This window comes from Tauraco erythrolophus, chromosome 3 (genome assembly GCF_009769465.1).
Source record: "Tauraco erythrolophus isolate bTauEry1 chromosome 3, bTauEry1.pri, whole genome shotgun sequence".
NCBI classification, from domain to species: domain Eukaryota; kingdom Metazoa; phylum Chordata; class Aves; order Musophagiformes; family Musophagidae; genus Tauraco; species Tauraco erythrolophus.
Window position 1 is genome coordinate 2,174,172 of NC_141467.1, and position 18,346 is coordinate 2,192,517.

The window sequence follows — 18,346 nt, forward strand, 5'->3', positions numbered from 1 at the left end:
AATGGAAAATAGAAAAAAAAGCAGCTGAAAAGGCTGCCTGCAGCTCAACACCAAAACACAGTCCTCCTGCAAACCTTGACATGAGCATGCCTGTTCTTCCAAAAAATTCGATGGTGCTACTCGTGTGCTTGAAGATAAGCAGGTGTTGATGTACTTTACCGAACTGGATCCACCAAGCCTGGAGGAGGTTTGTCTTTTTTCCCCGGATTCTTTCCCTGTCAGAGATCTTCTGAGGTAATGTTAATCAAGCGGGAAAGCGGACTGGTTTTTGAGGAACTGGGGCAAACTTATGTGCTTCACACACTTTCTAAGTGACAAATTAAATTTACACAGGATTTAGCAGCCTTCCAGTACCTGAAGGGTCTACAAGAAAGCTGGAGAGGGACTTGTTACAAGGGTATGTAGTGATAGGACAAGGGGAAATGGCTTTAAACTGAAAGAGGGGAGATCTCTATCAGATCTAAGGAAGAAATTCTTCACTCTGAGGGTGGGGAGGCACTGGAACAGGTTGCCCAGAGAAGTTGTGGCTGCCCCATCCCTGGAAGTGTTCAAGGCCAGGTTGAGATAGAATCATAGAATCATAGAATGGTTAGGGCTGGAAGGGACCTTCAGAGGTCATCTAGTCCAACCCCCCTGCAAGGAACAGGGATATCTCCAACTAGATCAGGTTGCTCAGGGCCTTGTCCAACCTGGCCTTGAACGTCTCCAGGGATGGAGCATCCACCACCTCTCTGGGCAACCTGTTCCAGTGTTCTACCACTCTCATAGTAAAAAATTTTTCCTAAAAATGATGAGGCTTTGAGCAACCTGGTGTAGTGGAGGGTTTCCCTGCCCATGGCAGCAGATTGAAACTAGATGGTCTTTGAGGTCTCATCCAACCCAAACCACTCTATGATAGGATACCTAGAGCTCTTTGAAGCACTCATTTGCATGTGGTGGTGGTATTTAATGAATAACTTCACCAATAGCGAGACCGTTAAAAGAACGACCAGGCTAGTTTTTGTCTTATTAAATCACTTCAGAGGAGGTTGACACCGTCGCGTTCATCGGGACCCCTTCTCTGTCTAGATGAGAGCTCAGTGATATCCACATCACTCTGACCCGCGGGCCAGCACTCGATGAGAGGAAGGATGTCCCAGGGGTTACGGGGCGAACTTGAGACTTGGGAGAGTTGGTCTGGTTTCCTGTCACCTCCGTAAAGCCAGCCAGCCTCCGGGTGCGAGTTCCTCATCTGCGAAATGAATTGCACTTCCCCGTCTCAGAAGGACGCCATGGCGGGAACGCACTGGTGATGGTGAAGCGTCAGGTCGTCGTGCTGCCAGCAGCACGAGCACTGCTCAGCCTCTGGGAGACGCTGACGTATGGCTTGACAATGAGACCTCTGGCAGAGGGTTTAGCAAGGGATCCTGTGCATCTGATGGGGCTGTGGTAGCAAAAGGACCCGAGTTCATAGAATCATAGAATGGTTAGGGTTGGAAGGGACCTCACACATCATCTAGTTCCAATCCCCCTGCCATGGGCAGGGACACCCTCCAATACACCAGGTTGCCCAAAGCCTCATCCAGCCTGGCCTTGAACACTTCCAGGGATGGGGCAGCCACAGCTTCTCTGGGCAACCTGTTCCAGTACCTCACCACCCTCAGAGTGAAACATTTCTTCCTTATATCCCATCTAAATCTCCCCTCTTCCAGTTTAAAGCCATTGCCCCTTGTCCTATCACTACAGCTCTTGTAAAAAGTCCCTGTCCAGCTTTTCTGTAGCCCCTTCAGGCACTGGAAGGCTGCAGTAAGATCACCCCGGAGCCTTCTATTCTCCAGGCTGAACAGCCCCAACTCTCTCAGCCTGTCTTCATAGCAGAGGTGCTCCAGCCCTCGGATAATCTTCATCACCCTCCTCTGGACCTGCTCCAACAGCTCCATGTCCTTCTTGTGTTGGGGACTCCAGAGCTGAATGCAGCACTGCAGGGGGGGGTCTCACAAGAGCAGAGCAGAGCGGCAGAATCACCTCCCTCGACCTGCTGCCCACGCTGCTCTGGATGCAGCCCAGGACACAGTTGGCTTTCTGGGCTGCCAGCGCACGGTGACGGCTCATGTTGAGCTTCATGGTTCTTGAGCATCCAAGTTCACTGGATCAGCTCCCACCCTAAGACCCCTGGTTGCTTTTGTTTCCCTTCCCGTCCTCTCTCCCTCCGGCTTTCATGCTCAGCAGGTCCAGCCAGTCCATACTGAGCCAGAATCCCTCACCTTCACCAGGAGGCTGGGCTCACGTGGGGGTGGCCAGCACATGGACGCCGAGAGCCTTGTTGTTATGTCGTGGAGCATGAATCAAAGGAGGGAGCGTTGCAGCTGCATGAATTCATTGGCCTGCGTGGAAAGGGGAAGGACACGGTCGCAGAAGAGATGACATGTTGGTGTAGAGCATAGATTTACGTACGTGCAGCTGCGAGTTATACTGTGACAATAGCCCTCTTTATACCGTAAAGCAGGGAGGGATGAAGCAATTTCCAAGAGGTGGGCAAGCACCCAGGGGATTGTTGCTTCTCGTCAGGCTGAACTGCGATTCTCAGAAATTATTTGAGACCTTTTAGCTGAATGCTCTTTAGCAGATTGCGTATCCTTCCTTAAAAACGATGACTTTGCCCTTGTTTGACACTTCAGTAATTTTTTAGTCTTTCCTTCTAAAGAGGAACTACCAAACTGGGAGAAACGAGGAAGAAGAGGACATTAGTGACAAAAAGAGCGAGTGGCTGGACCTGTTGTTGGTTTCATCTTTCGTTGCCTTTTTGGGTGGCTGGGAATAGGGAATCCGTTGCTCAAGACCTTCTTTCTGCTGCTTGGTCCCACACCCTCACCTCAACCCCGTGCTGGCCAGCTTAGTGTTTTAGCAGATGCCACCTGAAGTGCAGTGCAGACAACGAGCTCCTTCGATTACAGGAGTGTTTTCAGTGTTGCCTGTGGGACGCTGGGCAGTGTCACTGTTCAGCTCCCAGGCTGGCCCAGCTTTCCCTTTCCTAGATGGCCTCTCACCTCACCAGTACTGGCCGTTATCCTGTGCCTCTCCTTGGGAGGTGCTGCGCAAACACCAAGTGCAGTGTTTGTTCCAAAAGACGGATAATCTGATCACGAGAGAGGTGCTGCTGATGAATGCAAAGAGACAAGGAAACAAGGAGGCTTCCTGCAAGACTGGACCCTTAGTTTGACCTGGGATTGTTCTCATGATAGAAAAATGGCTATAAGTTGCTATACCTGCAAAAACATAGAAACTCAAGACCTCTGACTTGAGGTCCTTATTCTGTTCCAGACACAGCTAGCGCAGTTCTGATAAACACAAGTGGTGCTCCAACCCATGGCTCAAACTCCAAGGCAAAAGGTGGTGTTTTAAAGAAAAAAATCAACATTTTCGGTTGTCTTTAAGTTGCAAGACCCTCCCCAGCATTAGAAGAGCACAAGGTGTTTAGGGAAAAGTATTTTCTATTTAAAGAGATTGCTATTGCTGAAAATAGAAAAGGAGGAAAGAGAAGTAAAGACTTGGCGGAAACAAGGGGACAACGCTAAGCAGAGGAATGGAAACCAGCATCGGTAGGCACAGGGCTGTCATGTGCTGTTAGATGGCAAAAGCTCCCTTTCAGAAGCAGCAGAAGCTTTATTGCAGCTTTCTCCAAGCAAGTGAGATTTTAACAGCTGTATCCAACGATGAAGGATTCCTTGCTACGCGCCAGATTTTGAATCATCTGTCACAAGATCGGCAACTGGTTGTAAGGTGTTGAGTTCGCCTGGAGCACTGCTGCCAGGAGACTCCTGGGCAGCCAGAGTGAGGTCAGTGAGGGGCTGGGCATGGTGCTTGGCTGGCCAGGACCAGCAGCACAAGCCATGCCCCAAAGACCAGCTGAGGGAGCTACGTGTGCTGGGCTGCAGGTAGGACCAGTGTGTGCCCACAGCTGAGCGCAGGGAGGGGATGCCAAGGCCCGTAAGAGCTGGAGCCAACACTGCTACCTGCTTTGCAGATGCCCTCTCATGTAACAGTTTCAGGTGGTTTGGAGGGATGGTTTGTGTTGGGTTGGTTTTGTTTCTTGAGAAGCAAAAAGCTGTTGGCTTAGTTGTATCACCTCTCTGGATGGCGGCCTCCATTCCGTGAGACCATCTCTGCAGGACACAGTGGCAGCCATAAAAAGCTGCAAAATCGAAGTCCAGTGTTTTCTCAGGCTGTTCAGGAGTATTGTGTATCCCAGTGGGAAACTGGGAACTTCTTCTTTTTCAGGAGTATAAATCGTTCACCTTACTTGTTTGCTTAATGCTATATATTAAAACTGTCAGTTGCCCAGGTCTTGGTCTGAGGTCGTATCTGTGGAAGAGACCACAAAAGTATCTCTGTGCCAATTTTTTTTCTTTACAATTGCTTTGAAGTCATGTTTCAAATAATAGAGTACTGTAAGACAAGGTTACACAGCAGGCCAAAAGTTCATGACAAATTACAAGATTGTATTATTTATTTATCACCTGGCCGTATTACAAGTCCCTGCCTGTACAGCATCGAGTATATACTCTTAGCGTGTCTACAAAGCGCCTTTGAAGTCATAAATGCTGGGTAATTTTTATTGCTTAGCTATCCAAAATGCTATACAAAAGAAAAGTTTCCCTCCTCTCTGCCAGCGCTGTGACTAGGTAGATCTGAAGCTCTCCAGGTATACTGGTTCTCATGCCCTCTCTCTCCTTCCCCACTCCAGTTGTCCCTACAAATCACTGTGCCGTGCGAAAGCGAACAACACTATGAATACTCTGGACGGTGCTGCACAAAGTGTGAGCCAGGTATGTGAGCGCTGGGCTGTACTGGCTTCGTAACTGGAAAGCTCATTAGAAACAGCTCTGCGGGTCAGTAAGGCAGTTTGCTCTTGTGGCTCTGCTGATCTGTTGGCACGTACCCTCACAGGTACGTGATTTCGGGCGTACGAGTGCCTTCTAGTGCCAGAGTGGTCCTGCTGACCTCAGCAAAAGCCGTGGCAGCTATTTAGTTGGGATAGCACTTAACCACTGCGGGAGGCAGAAAGCAGCTCGATCCTCATGTGCGTAGGTAGGACCGCTCCCACCCGTGAGCTTCTCGAGTGTTTCAGTGCCACGCTAAATGGGAGCCAGACTGGGGAACTGAAAAGGTGGCAGGAAGAAATGATTGTCCACAGCAGTTACAGCAGTGTTAGCCCAACCTGTTATTTTCCCTAAGTGCCTTAGACAGCTGGTGTGCAACCTGCAAATGACCTATTTGTCCTTCTTTCATTCTCAGGAAAGTATATGTCTGCTAGATGCACCGGTACTTCTGATAGCGTGTGCCAGCCGTGTGGCCCAAACGAGTATATGGATGTCTGGAACGAAGAAGATAAATGCTTACTACATAAAATATGTGATCAAGGTGAGCTGTTCACACCGAAGAACATTTTAATCCAAATTAGTGAAGCACGGAGATGGGAAAGTGGATGTGGGGAAGTTGCTTTGTTCAGGTACGCGACCCTGGAAGTTGGGCTTGCAGAAGAGCCTGGCCGGGAGGGAGGTCCCCAGACAGCAGAGATGCTGTGCTGTGCTGAGCACCATGACCATAGTCTCCATGCTGCTGATAATGATTATCTTCGCTGGGGCTGTTCACTCCTGTGAGTTGGGTATTAAAGGTTGTCCTTTTGCTCAGCATACTGTGCAGTCGCTTCCCCTGACACATTTGGCTCACTCGTGCAAAAGCTCTGGTTATTTTCTACAGCAGCTACAAGGAAAAGTATTGCTCAGGAGTGCAGTCAGTGAGGAGCCCCGTGCTGATCAAGGGTGTCTCATGCTTCTTGAAAGATGACATTTCCTCTGACCTCAGTGGTTTTGCATCTGGCATTCAAGCAAAGCAAATAGATAGAACAGGAGGTTCACAAACTTGAGGCTTACTATCAGAGAGATTTTGGTCTAAAAGATCTGCTTTCTCTTTTAGGAAAGGCTTTGAGAGAAGTGAACCCAGGGAACAGCACGTTCCAGCGGCAGTGTGCTTGTACGATGGGCTACCACTGGAACGAAGACTGCGACTGCTGTCAGAGAAATACCATATGTGCTCCAGGATTCGGAGTCAAGCATCCTGGTAAGATACAGAACGGGAACATTTGTAGTGAAATGTCCAGCTCAGGCCTACAGGATGAGGCCAGCATCATGTGGGCTGTGGCGTTAGAGAGGATACTTTAGGCTCTCAGATGACTGTCAACAGAAGGGGCATATCTGAGTTATCGTTACTACTGCATGTAACCCTCCTGGACTATTTGCATTTTGAAGGCTTCTGCCTCTGTAGCTTAAATAGTGTCTTGGATCAAGTGACTTTTGCAAGATATCATGCAGACATGGCAGTAGCCGCAAGGTGTTCGGTGCCTTTCTGATGTTTGGTGAGGTGTCTGACCGTGTCACTAGGACATGCATTGCTCCAGTAGTCAGAGAAGTGCTCCATTGGGGATTGTTGCTGAGGTCAGATTTGGAACCAGTTTTTGTCCAATGACTTTGCTTTGCCGTTTTGCAATGTTACGAGCGAGTTAAAAGCGATTAAAACCTTTCAGGTAGTGCAAGTATTCTTTGTTTTAGGTGACACGTAATGTAAAGATGTATTACAGACGTTTTAGTCCTAAGTCTGATCAAAAACAAAATGCAGGTGTTTTGTGGGTGGAAAATAGAGCCAATCAAGTTCAGAGTTGTAATGAGCACTGGGAACAGCTGCGCCAAGTACAAGGAACCCCCAAAATGCAGCATATGATAGAGTAATAGAGGATGAAATGCTGTGTGGGCCAGGAGAGCAGTGGTGCTGGTTTTTCTCCAGTCTAGCAAATCCTGATACAGCGTTTTGTTTCCTGTGGCTTCGTAGAAGTGACACTACCAGTTAGCGTCGCTGTCTGTGGCGTAGCATTGACAGGAGGAAGTTAATGGAAGGGGAAGGATACAATAGCTGTGTTATTTTACAGTAACTGCAAACGGCTCTTGGTCATTTCTCATTTTAATCATGTGGATAAGTGCTCAGGTGAGACAAGTGTGCTTTTTTGCTGCTTACATGTGACTGTGGTTGTTGCTCTAATGTAATCTAAGGGAAGCTGGGGAGCCAGGGAGTGGAGTGGGAATATGGGAAGCACAGTCACCTTCCCCTTACCTGAAAGGAACTCACAGAGACTCAGCTGTGAAGTTTTTCTTCCTTTATTACACACAGTGCAACAAGACAAGGACACAACGTGTACACCATGTCCCAGAGGCTACTTCTCAAAGGTCGCTTCATCCACCGACGAGTGTAAATCCTGGACCAAGTAAGTCCCTGTGTGTTCCCAAAGGACTACGCTAGCCACAAGGCAGGGAGAGAAGCTTGGGGGGTGCCTTTTCCAGCGAGGTGTTTCAGGCTGTCTGTGGAGAGCAGCGAGCATCTCTGTTGGCCGCACAGTGATGAAGGCATTCTCACGCTGGAGCTTGAGTTCTCCTTGGGGAGGAGCAAGAGAGAGCAGTAAGAACAGAACGGCTGAGCTAACACAGCTGAAAATGAGGAAGGTGTCTGATCTTCTGAAGGGTAGAGAAGTGCAGGATAAACGTTACAACAGAAAATACTGCTCTGCATAAGTGTAGGAGCCACAACAAGCTCCTCTTTCGAGAACCTAGCCTCTTTGTCTTTCTTTTTCAGCTGTACAGCTCTAGGAATGGCAGAAATAGAGCGTGGGACTGACAAGTCAGATGCAGTTTGTGCAGAACGGAAGATGCCTAAGCCATCTGAAGACGGTATGTGTCCTTATACAGACTATCTGTTAGATAGTACCAGGGAGGAGGAGGGATGTGTTTGCTAGTGTTTCGGCCGGCTTAACTCCATTCCTATTGTGGGTGACTCTAGGGGGAGCAGCTGTAGACCAAGACAGTGCTCTTGGAAAATCCCACCTTTAAAGATTACTTGAAGCCTGGTGGCTCTAGGATGCATGGCTACTACTAAGCGGAGCTTTACGCCTCCCACTGAAACTGCATGGCAAGCAGCATTGCTGTTATACCCGTGATCTCCATCATGTTTACAGCTCTTTCATTTTTTTTCAGCCTACTGATTGCCAGACACACATTATCTGTACAAAGGCTAGCAGCTTCTTTCCGTGCTTCTTTTATAGCAATGGATACAGTCTCAGCTGAATGTAGCTCTCCCTTCTTGCCCACTGCCCGTTTTCCTCTCCAGTGTGGATGTGATACCAGGGAGGCTGTTTGCCTGGCATGCAGTGATCCTTCGTAACCTGAGATAAACAACAGACTTTGCCAGGCTGAAGTCTGTAGTCTCCAGGAGAGATACATCCCCCATCCCCTGAGGGAGGGCAAGCACAGCCCCTGGGCTGATGGCAGCTTGCAAGGGGACTTTTAGAGGAGCATGACTGGATCACACCTCTCCAGGACACTGACTTTTTTTTATGGAGGTGACTTGATGTCAGTTGCCTTCAGTAAGTCTGCTTGTCGCAGAACTGCATGAGTGCTAGAACTGTTGTCCTTATTATGGAAACTGAAAATGATATAAGAAAGAAAAAAAACCAAACCCTCTCCTGTGGCAAAGCAAAATGAGCAAGGATTGTCATACCGCTGAGTAGTAGCTGTGTGTTGATGGCACTATCTTTTTTTTTATATCCTGCAGGAACAAACAGGATCTTATATCTGTTGATTGTCATCTTGTTTTTTGTGGCACTAATTGGCATTGTCATCTTCATCATCTACTACAAGAATAAGGGAAAAAAGCTGACAGGTACGTGATAGCTAATGAGATTCACGAATGTAACAGCTGCGTGGCACTCTGTGCACTCGGATTTCATGAGTAACCATCAAGTTAAGAAACTCAGGAGTTGTTTTGGAAGTTCTCTGCTATCCCTGTGTGTGTCCCTATGGATATGCTTTCACTAGCGCAAAGCCAGGCTTCAAATTCCTTTCCTCTAGGCAGAGAGGGCGCTCTGCACCGCGTGGCACAGCAGATCCCTTGGCCAAAGGGAAGCAGGGAAAGATTTAGGAGGCTTTCACCACCTCCTGTCTGCTTCCTCCTGCTTTCCCTCCTCCCCTGAAACCTATGTCTGCACAGGTGAAAATACGAATTTTGAGACAAAGGCCTGATGTGTATTTTAAAACATGATGGAGGCAATGTTTTTAGCTGAAGGCTGAAAATCTGATGAGGTATGGAAGAAACACTAGAAGGAATGGAATAAACTAGATAATGAAATAAATGAAATTATTTTCTATCTATCTATTTTGAAATAGATAACGAAATAAATACTAGAATGCAATAAACAGCAAAAGTAGAAAAACAGAAAAATTCTAGCAAAGACATGCTGGATAACAGTGGGGTACTGAATATATTATTAATACAACGGAAATAACCTTCAACAGTTACTCAGATCTGTGTTAAGCCCTGGATCTCCTTACTTAAGGACATACCCAGATTGTTCTGTTCCTTTTTTTTATTTTTCTCCCCCTAGACATTGGAAAGCTTTTCCTAGTGTAGCTCTTCCATCATCTCCTTTCCTAAGCCCTAGCAATTTATGGAATGTTTTGAGAGCAGTGGAAGGGAACACAACAACCCTCTCTTGTAAAGCATATTTCAGCCTGTGTTTTAGAAATAGGCTGCCTCTGCCACACTAAACACGGGTTGGGCTAAATCTGGAATTCCTGGGATGGGCTGGAGGAAATGGTGACTCTCCTTGCAAACCAAACACTTACCATGCAAAGCAGGTTAGGGGGGCACGCTCTTTGTTGGACATTTCTATTGCCCTGCTGCTCTGCAGCGACAGTCCTGCATTGCCTTTGCGTGGTCAGTCCTGCGAACCGGAGCCCCTGAGACTTGCAGGTTCAGGAAGCAGCTCTGCCAGCTTGGGGGGGTACTGGTGGTAAATGTGCAAACTCAGAGGAACAGAGTCATTGCTGGGAACTGGCAGTGGCTACACAGCTGATCTCTCTTCAGGCACACAAAACCATCACAAGCTTCAAATGTTCGTCAGCCCTGAGCCCTACAAAATCTCCTGGAAGTACAAACAGAAAACAAGAAGAATTGGTCGCTCTATTAAATGGCAGTCTTTACCATAAAGCGTTGTTAGACTTAAAGTTTTTCCTCTGGAGATACTCTGATTAAGCGAATTTCCTCATTAAGAACACCCTGATTAAGTGGAATACGCTGTATTTGAGCCTGCCATCCCGTGGTTTCAGTGGCTTACCCTCTTCTCTCCCGGCTCCTCTCTCCTGTCTGGGAATGGCCTTTCAGCCATCCATGTGACTTCTCTTGAAATAGAGCGTACGGCTGCAAGCGGGTCGGTATCGGACCAGTCATAGCTTGGTGTGCCATATGACCGGGAAAGAAACCCCATTTGATGTGGAACACAGTTTAACCGTGGTCTATTTTAGGAGCTTGGAAACATTTGTTCCACAGAAATATGTCCCTGTTCCAGTTAAAATGAATCCTCAGCTAGACCGACGCTGGGACGCTTGAACAGTCAGTAAAAACAGTCTCGCCGGGTTTATTGAATACGATATTGCGGATCGGGAATGGCTGTGGGTGTTTAGGTCTGTGGCTAACTCCAGCTAGATGTGACAGCTACTCTTTTTGTTTTCCCTGCAGCAGATCTACAGAATTGGGCCAACGAAGTGTGCAGCCAAATAAAAGGGACGAAGGTAGAGTCAAAGACAACTTTTGGTTTATGTTTTCCTCGTGGCATTCCTGGCACTCCTGCTGAAGCAGACTCCATGTTAACGTGTGGCTGGAAAACAAGTTTTGAGTTCCTTGAAAAATGCCTGCAGCTTTGGCTTTCTCAGCCTGGTTTTCTGTAAATGTGAGGCGTACGAAATCACCGTTCCCAAATAGCTTCTGAACCTGGCCTCTGGTTTCAGCCAGTTTTAGCAGTGGTGAAAGTCTCTGTGATGATTAAATATTTACGAGGAGAAAGTTAAGCATGAGCCCACCGGTTGCTGAACACCTGGGAGTCTGCCTAGGAGAGAGACTTTCTAAATCCTAAGAGCAGGAAAAGCTTCTGTTGAGTTTCCACCTTTTTACGTACCAGGGTTCTCACAGGGAAGAAACCTGGATTTGGGGCAACACCAAAGATGCCAGACATTTGGCAACACCAAAGATGCCAGACATTCAAAGCACTAAGCACAGAGCCATCGGCTAAAGAAACTGGCTGTGAGACACCTTAATTCTAGTGCCTGCAGAAATCCTTCTTGTGCATTTGGATGTGAAGAAGTAAGACCTTACAGGAGGTTTTGCTCTGAAGAACACCAGATCCCATGCTTGAAACACTCAGGTGGGGGGCACAGGTTCAAGTTCATGTCCACTGCCTGCTTCACGCCCTGGGCATGGATTGACATGTCCCAGGTGCATGTTCTCCACCACCCACTCTAGTAGCTCTGTCTCGCTTAGCTGATGAAAGACTCAAATTCCACTGCTGCAGAAAAAAACACATGAAACAAACGCACCTTTTTGAACAGGCAGTTCCTCTTTTGTCTCATAAATGTTCATGCAAGCTTCTCCATTGGCAGCTCCTCAGATCCTCCCCAACAGAGGAGTGAATCTACAGCAGTTAGTGGCTGGCAGCGTTGATACTCTCTCCTCTATCCTGGAAGATCTGAACAGATGCTAGAGATTAAAGATACCTGTTCCCAAATACTCGTCTTTACAGTGCAACTTGAACTGAAGGGAACCCTTGAAGTATTTCCCATACCTATTTTTTTTTTGCAACCAAAAATATAGCTTTATTTTGGCAAATATTGGCAACATGACCTCATGGGCCTTTGCATTTGTTGTCCTAACGTTTTCCGGGTTAAAGCAACCTTGCTTGCGTGACTTCTTTTTTTCTAGCTTCTCTTGGGCCCTCTCAGTCAACGTAGTTTCTTTCTTCAGTCATTACAGGATAACAAAGATTCTGCTCCCAGTAAGGCCTTCACAGATCAGGGCCTTTCAGACACATGGATGATTCAGGGGGTTTCCAAACGTTATAAGCAGTTACGCCGGTCTTACTGGTGGTCCTTAAGGAACAGCAGAATCCAGCGACTCTTCTAGATTTATTAACTCTTAAGCCCCTTCTTAAGAACTAGGAATAGTTGTCTCCCAAAATTAAATGTTATTGCTCCCCAAGCCACCAGATTTTTTCCTGAACACCCGTTGAGCCCAGCATCACCAGTCAGAGTTTCACAGCAGAACAGAATTACGCTTACAGACTCAAATACAGTGGTGCTGCTCAACCTCAGCAGCTCCACGCTGAGAAATAACTGAGATCTGCCTGTTCCTTCTTTGTCTAGAAAATAATCTTCTGCTGATCTATTTATTGAGCACATTTTTGGTTTGAATGTCTTTCAGGAGCCCCCCAGAGATGCATTTGTTACCGTGAACATCACGAATGCTGCTGTCCCCCAGACCTTTGAAGGCACGTGTCTCCTGGGCCCCACTGGCTCTCCTGCCTCTGGAAACTCGTGCTGCACCACTGGTCACGTTCCATGCGGGAACGGGAGCCCCAGCATGGCACCGTGCGAGGCAGGAGGGAGCCTCCATGACTTTTCTGTGGTAACTGAGACTGACGATGACCATTTCCCACCAGTTCCCACGGAAGATGAATACACGGATAAGGATCTCAATACCACTGATTATTTATCTTTATTGACTCGGACTGCCAGTAAAACCGTGTCATCGTTTTCCGAACCAATGGAGGCAGGGGAGAACGACAGCTTAAATCAGTACTTTTCAGGGATTGAGAGCACAGAGGACGTATCAGTCTCTCAAGGATTTCACCCTTCTTCCGACACAGCTGGGGCACACGCTGCCACGGACAAACTTCTTCAGAAATCTTGCCAACATGCCCACAGTTGCCTGAAGGAGACGGGCAACAAAGACACAGATCGTTTTGCAACAAACTATGACTCAGAGAAGATCTGTGTGAGGTGCGGCGTTTCGTACAGGGAATCTCCCAGAAAGTGGAGCAAGCCCTGTTGTGCTGGGACTGACAGTGCCTCCACCTCCCCAGAAACGGGATCCTACGCGCAGTGCACCTGTGGCTTGAATTTTCTCTCTGCTGGTCAGAGCACTCTAGCAGGTGATCACGGTACAGAAGATGCATCTTCGGATAGTTCCAACATGAAGTACCAGAACACAAGCAGAAGCACTTCAGGGACAAACAGAAGCACTTCAGGGACAAACAGCAGCACTTCAGACCTCCCTCCAGCATCGGGTAAGCCCATTAGGCTGTACACAGTTGTATAGGATTGTTCTCTGTGCTAGCTCAGTAGTATTCAGAGGGATCTGATTCAGGCAAACGAGAGAAGAATAAAATGATGCCTTTTCACCTAATTGCCCTGAAGCTAATCTGAAAAACAAAACTGATGCAGTAAGGCCATTCGGTTTGTAGTGAATTCTGCAAATAGTATGAGCACCGTGAGGGACCATTGTCCTGCCCTGATCTAACCAGCAACGCAGAACCCATCTTCTGGCTGTGACTGCAAAGGCCTGGAAATTCTGTTACTGAAGTATTTTGGTGATGGCAGGTGTGTTTGTTGGAGAAAACTTAGAAGGAGGTGATGATAGAGACCTGGAGACTTAGTCAAGAAAGGATGCGTAACACTCAGACAGACAGTTTTCCACTCAGCAGCCTGCACACACATTTTGCCATTAGATTTAAGTCCAGTCACATTTATACGGTGGTCAGTGAAGCTCCAGCTGGAGCTGTAACCTGGTGGCCACAACTAGGTGTAAGAGATTAGGTTCAATTTTCCGCTTTTAGCTTCTTCTCTTTGTTTTAATTTGACAGGCTATAAGCATTCACCTAAAAATAATTTCATGCAGACATTGTTTCTCCATGCACAAGTGCTCTGTCCACTAAACAACTCTGAAACACTGTTGCCAATTTACTAATTGACTACAAATTTACTAATTGAGTAAATATATCAGAATTGTCAAAGGAAAGCAGGGGAAAAAAATCACTGAAGCAAAACTAGCAGAAGGGAAGTTATGAGCCTTTTCTGGATGAAACCTCCTTCCCTCAGACTTTTTTTCAGTATAAAAGTCTGCAGTCTGTCTGTCATGTGTTATTAGTCATTTTAGATGATAATCTCTTAAAGTCAGACGCTCTATTTTTGTTTATGTCAGTGCACTGCCAAGCATAATGAGACCTTAGCTTTGACTGGGGCATCTGAGTATGACTGCAATACACACAGCAACCGTAAGCAGTTGCCCTTCTTTAAAACCACGTTGTGCCTTGAAGTTTCTTACGGAGACATTCTTGTCAGTCTGCCAGAGCCCAAAAGCAACCCTTTGGAAGGTCCTTCCCCTCTCAACGTGCGTGCCATGTGGGAATGTGAAAGCGTGCAGGGTTCATCTTTCTAAGAGCAGGTACTCTCTCTGCTGCTTCAGTTCCCCGAAATCCTGGCGCCGTGTCACTGCCTGCTCTGCACACAATTCCGCAGTAGTAAAGAGAACGCAGATTGTCTTTTGTCGTTGTCGTTGGAAGGTGGCTCTGAGCTACAACCGAAAGTCAAGTGTCGTATTTGACACTGCAGAAGTACTGCTTTTTTTTTCTAAATCTGGCACGAAGAGGAAGAGAAAATATAAAGGAACAATAGGGCAAACAGGAGAGCTTGGATTTAAGCGACGTGCTAGCGAGTGCCATCTTAGATCTGCAGGACAATTCTTCATACGGGATTTTAGTTGAGTTTGTGCCTTCGGGTATGTACATGCTACAGTGCCATCTGGTGAAACCTGAGCACAGATACAGTGTTCCTGATCTGCTGGGTTTTGGGCAGGACTGCCAGCAGGTACTGACCGAGCTGTGGACAGCACAGAGTGCCAGTTAGTTCATCTGCAGGTGGCGTGGCTCGCTGGCAGAGGTGTTTGTTCTGTCGGCTGAATGGCCGTGGCTTGCTGGCAAGACTGGATAAAAAAATGGAAGAAAAAGGCCATGGGTAGTTTAATGAAGTTTTGAATTTAGTTCCCTAACACTCAGAACAACAACAAATTTGCAAACTCTGTCCCTCCTGTGAAACAAACCTGGAGGATTAAAGTAAACCTCTGGACAGGTGCCACCTAGAGGGGTCACCAGAGATGGAGGTAAGAGCCTTCAAGTGCCCTTTCAAACCCCTCAAGCCTAGAGGCAGTCAGAACACGAAGTTCATGGCCACCTCAAGTCATGTGTAGGGCTACAGCGTAAAGCACGAGTGTGGGAAGACTTAGGTGGCTCACCATTAGGAATGGTTTTGCAGAGCCTTTCACTTCCAGATCCCAAACCAGCCCGGCTCAGCAGCTACAGACAGTTCTTACCATCTAGGGGCCGTTAGATGGCTCAGAGAAAATTAACCACCAGTGCTGTTCCAGTTCTTAGTGAATAATTACCACAAAAACTAATCTGTCATGGTAATTAACATCATCAAGTAATCCGAAGAGATCAAAAGGCAGAGAATGATGCCTTCACTTGTCCTCTGAAGGTGTCCCTTACACTTTCCAGGTTGGAAGCACATTTCTTAGCGTGGTCCAGGAAGCTCATGTGTCCATTTTCTGTGCTCTTGGGCCTCAAATATCCTTATGTTTCAGCATGGTGTCTTCAGAAAGCAGTGAAGACTTGCCAGCCACGTTCAACTAAACATTATAAATGTGTTAAGCTTCCTTTTTTCTGTTGTTTGTTTTTTTTTTTTTTTTCCCTGCTCCCCACTGTCACATATATTTCTAACTTCTTGATCTCATACTGAGCACTGGTAAACTTTTTCCACAGTACCTTTTGTGAGTGACAGGCAGTCTGTATAAAGGCAAACAGTTGTTTTTGTACTCCCATTATGCCTAACCGTTGTGTTGATGGCAAACAGCCGAGCCAAATCTAACGCAGGGGAAGCAACCAGCAGGGAAAAAACTCCCGCAGAGAAAACTCTTATTGACACCTCATGTTAGTGAACACCGCTGGGAAAGAAAGCAGAGAGCTAGCAATGCAGTGGGTTAGCTAAAATAAATAGGATTGCTTGGGGAGGGCTGTTGGAGAGACACTCGAGTGCTATCCAGACTCGGTTATGAGCAGGTACAGGTCCCAACTCAGCACTGTTGGAGCCCAGTGTCCGTTGCTGTTGTGCAAACATCACCCATGGCTGCTAGAAAAAGTGTTTCTCTGGGCTGAGCCATGCTTAGCTGCAATGAAAATGAGAACGTCTGCAGTGTTGAGGAACATAATGAGGAAAAGCACAAAGTGTTTAAAAGGTGTCAGATCATTCCGCAAGTAATGATTAAGTGAAGCACAGCAGGAAAGGCATTTCTTAGGAAGAGCGTTCGTAGGCTAGGAAGATTTATTGATTTATTGATTTATTTTACTTGGTTGTTTCGGTTTCTTCCATTTTCAGACTTCAACAAGTTTGTTAGTTCGTTGTTGAAAGTTTGCTTTCAGTTATTTTCTTTCTGCTCTGAGGGGAATTTGTTAGAGCTTGGTGCTGCTGTCACATGAATCAGTGACCCAGTCCTTGAACAGTAGAAAGATTGAATTTATGCTGAAAAATCTCTAACCACAGTCAGATGGACCGAAACAGTAACTCCATTAGGTTGCTATAACACAGACTCTGTCTCTTCACTGGAGTCAGCATATATCCAGGTACATCCATGAGGGCACTGGGCGAGTACTGGAGTGTACCTACATGGAGGATCAGGACAATATAAGATAATCATATAAGCTCCATGTCATTTGGACACTGTGTGACTGTATCATCTGACGTTCTTTCAGTATTTATTCCGTAAGCCTCCCACCTAGACCACATGGTAGGATTGATTGTTTACCAAGGAGAGAAAAAACCACAACAATGCATTGCCTGGGACTCTAAAATCATCTCATAATTAGAAATAATGGTTGTTTCGTCACAAACGGCGGGTGGAGGTAGTTTGGACATGGCTCATGCATCAGGTGGCATGGGGAGCACGGGGTTATCGTGCTCTCTCTTGCTTCCCGGTGCACGATCGAGAGAGAAAGCGTTTCCAAGCCTCCCAGACAGGCTCCTCATGGATGACAGGCTTCGTCCCGAGGAGGCAGAAATGGAAATAATGAAAAGGTCCAGTGGAAGGCATTGATTATAAGAGCATCCCCGTGTCACGGGGTAAAAATAATGGAACAAGAGTAAAGCCACCAAAGCAAGTGAAGTTCACTGCGCTAAGCGTCCACCTCGTGAGGGGAAAACATTAATCGTGCGTGTCTTCTTTTCTCCCCGCTCCTTCCCCAGGAAATGTGACTGGAAACAGTAACTCCACCTTCATCTCCAGTGGACAAGTAATGAATTTCAAGGGCGACATCATCGTTGTCTACCTTAGCCAAAACTCCCAGGAGGGAGCAACGACCTCGGGGCCGGGCGAGGAGAACGTGGGCAGCCCCGTGCAGGAGGAGAACCTCAGCCGCTGCGAGACTTTCGCCGGCAACGCCGGGCACTACAAGGAGCAGTGCGCCGAGCTGCAGGGCACCTGCCCCATGGCGGGGAGTGGGGTGCCGCGGCAGAACGCCCGGCCCCTGGCCCACCACCGCGGCCCGTCCCGCCACGGCCAGCCCGTGCAGGAGGAGGGCAAGCTGGGACACTCCTCGGAGAAGGTGTTGAACTGAGGCGAGCCGGCATCCATGCTGCGGGCCGGGGCACCGACCAAGGGGCGCGGGGCTGCCGCGCTGAAGTGCTGGGTGTCGCGGCGGGTTCGGAGACTGTCGCTGCCCCTGGTGTCGCCCGTGGAATTTTACAGCTGGAACGGACCCTTGTGGCACACGTGGCGGCGGTGGTGGTCTCGCCGAGGGGGTTATGGTGGGGGCAGGCGCACGCGTGAAGCCAGGCAGACGCAGAAGCGGTAGCGGGGTTCTCTCCTCTCCCTCAGGAGGCAGCGGGCTCCCTGCGTGCCCCCCGCTCCCTGGGACCCCTCCCCAGCAAGCAGCAAAGGAGAGTGGAGGAGATCCTTCCAGCTGGAGACTTGGGAAGGAGGAGAGCAGCGTTGCTGGCCGGGCATGCAGGGCGCTCCTGGGATGACGTGATGGAGCCCCGCGCTGAAAGGGGTCCCCGAGCTTCGCCTCGGGGTTTTCTGTTGGCAGCCACGCTGCACCCGCTTTGGTGGGTCTGGGGTCTCCTCAGTGGTGGAAGGAAGCAGCAGCCACCTGTGCCGCTGAGCGTAGTGCTGCTGCCAACCTTCGCCTCCCTGCCGGGATCAGGCGGGTGGCATCAGCCCTTCCCGTCTTTCCCCACGGGAGCTGATGCCTCAGCCTCAGCCCGGTGCCAGAGCCAAGACGCTGGTGTGCCCCTCGCTAACCTGTGGGTGCAAAGAGGTGTAGTCCTGCCCCAAGTGAACGACACCAGGCAAAATAGAGCTGATCTGCCTTAGGAGCGTATCGGTTTAA

The 18,346-nt window shown here is 48.1% G+C and overlaps 1 protein-coding gene across 1 annotated transcript; it reads left to right on the plus strand.

The window, feature by feature from the left end:
* The first annotated feature begins 20 nt into the window (after positions 1–20).
* TNFRSF11A (TNF receptor superfamily member 11a) lies at positions 21–17,572 on the plus strand. The gene is made up of 10 exons (XM_086608959.1): positions 21–132; positions 4,722–4,805; positions 5,275–5,400; positions 5,956–6,099; positions 7,201–7,294; positions 7,660–7,754; positions 8,635–8,742; positions 10,597–10,649; positions 12,331–13,195; positions 17,202–17,572. Exons 1-10 carry the CDS (start codon positions 81–83, stop codon positions 17,570–17,572), a joined length of 1,992 nt encoding a protein of 663 aa, XP_086465085.1. The 5' UTR covers positions 21–80.
* Positions 17,573–18,346: the final 774 nt, after the last annotated feature.

Bases quoted from the DNA above. Each gene is read 5' to 3' on its own strand.
- TNFRSF11A (XM_086608959.1), top strand. From the start codon at position 81: ATGAGCATGCCTGTTCTTCCAAAAAATTCGATGGTGCTACTCGTGTGC. The intron at 133-4,721 runs AGATAAGCAGGT...CTTCCCCACTCC, and splicing joins GGTGCTACTCGTGTGCTTGA to AGTTGTCCCTACAAATCACT. The intron at 10,650-12,330 runs GTAGAGTCAAAG...AATGTCTTTCAG, and splicing joins GCCAAATAAAAGGGACGAAG to GAGCCCCCCAGAGATGCATT.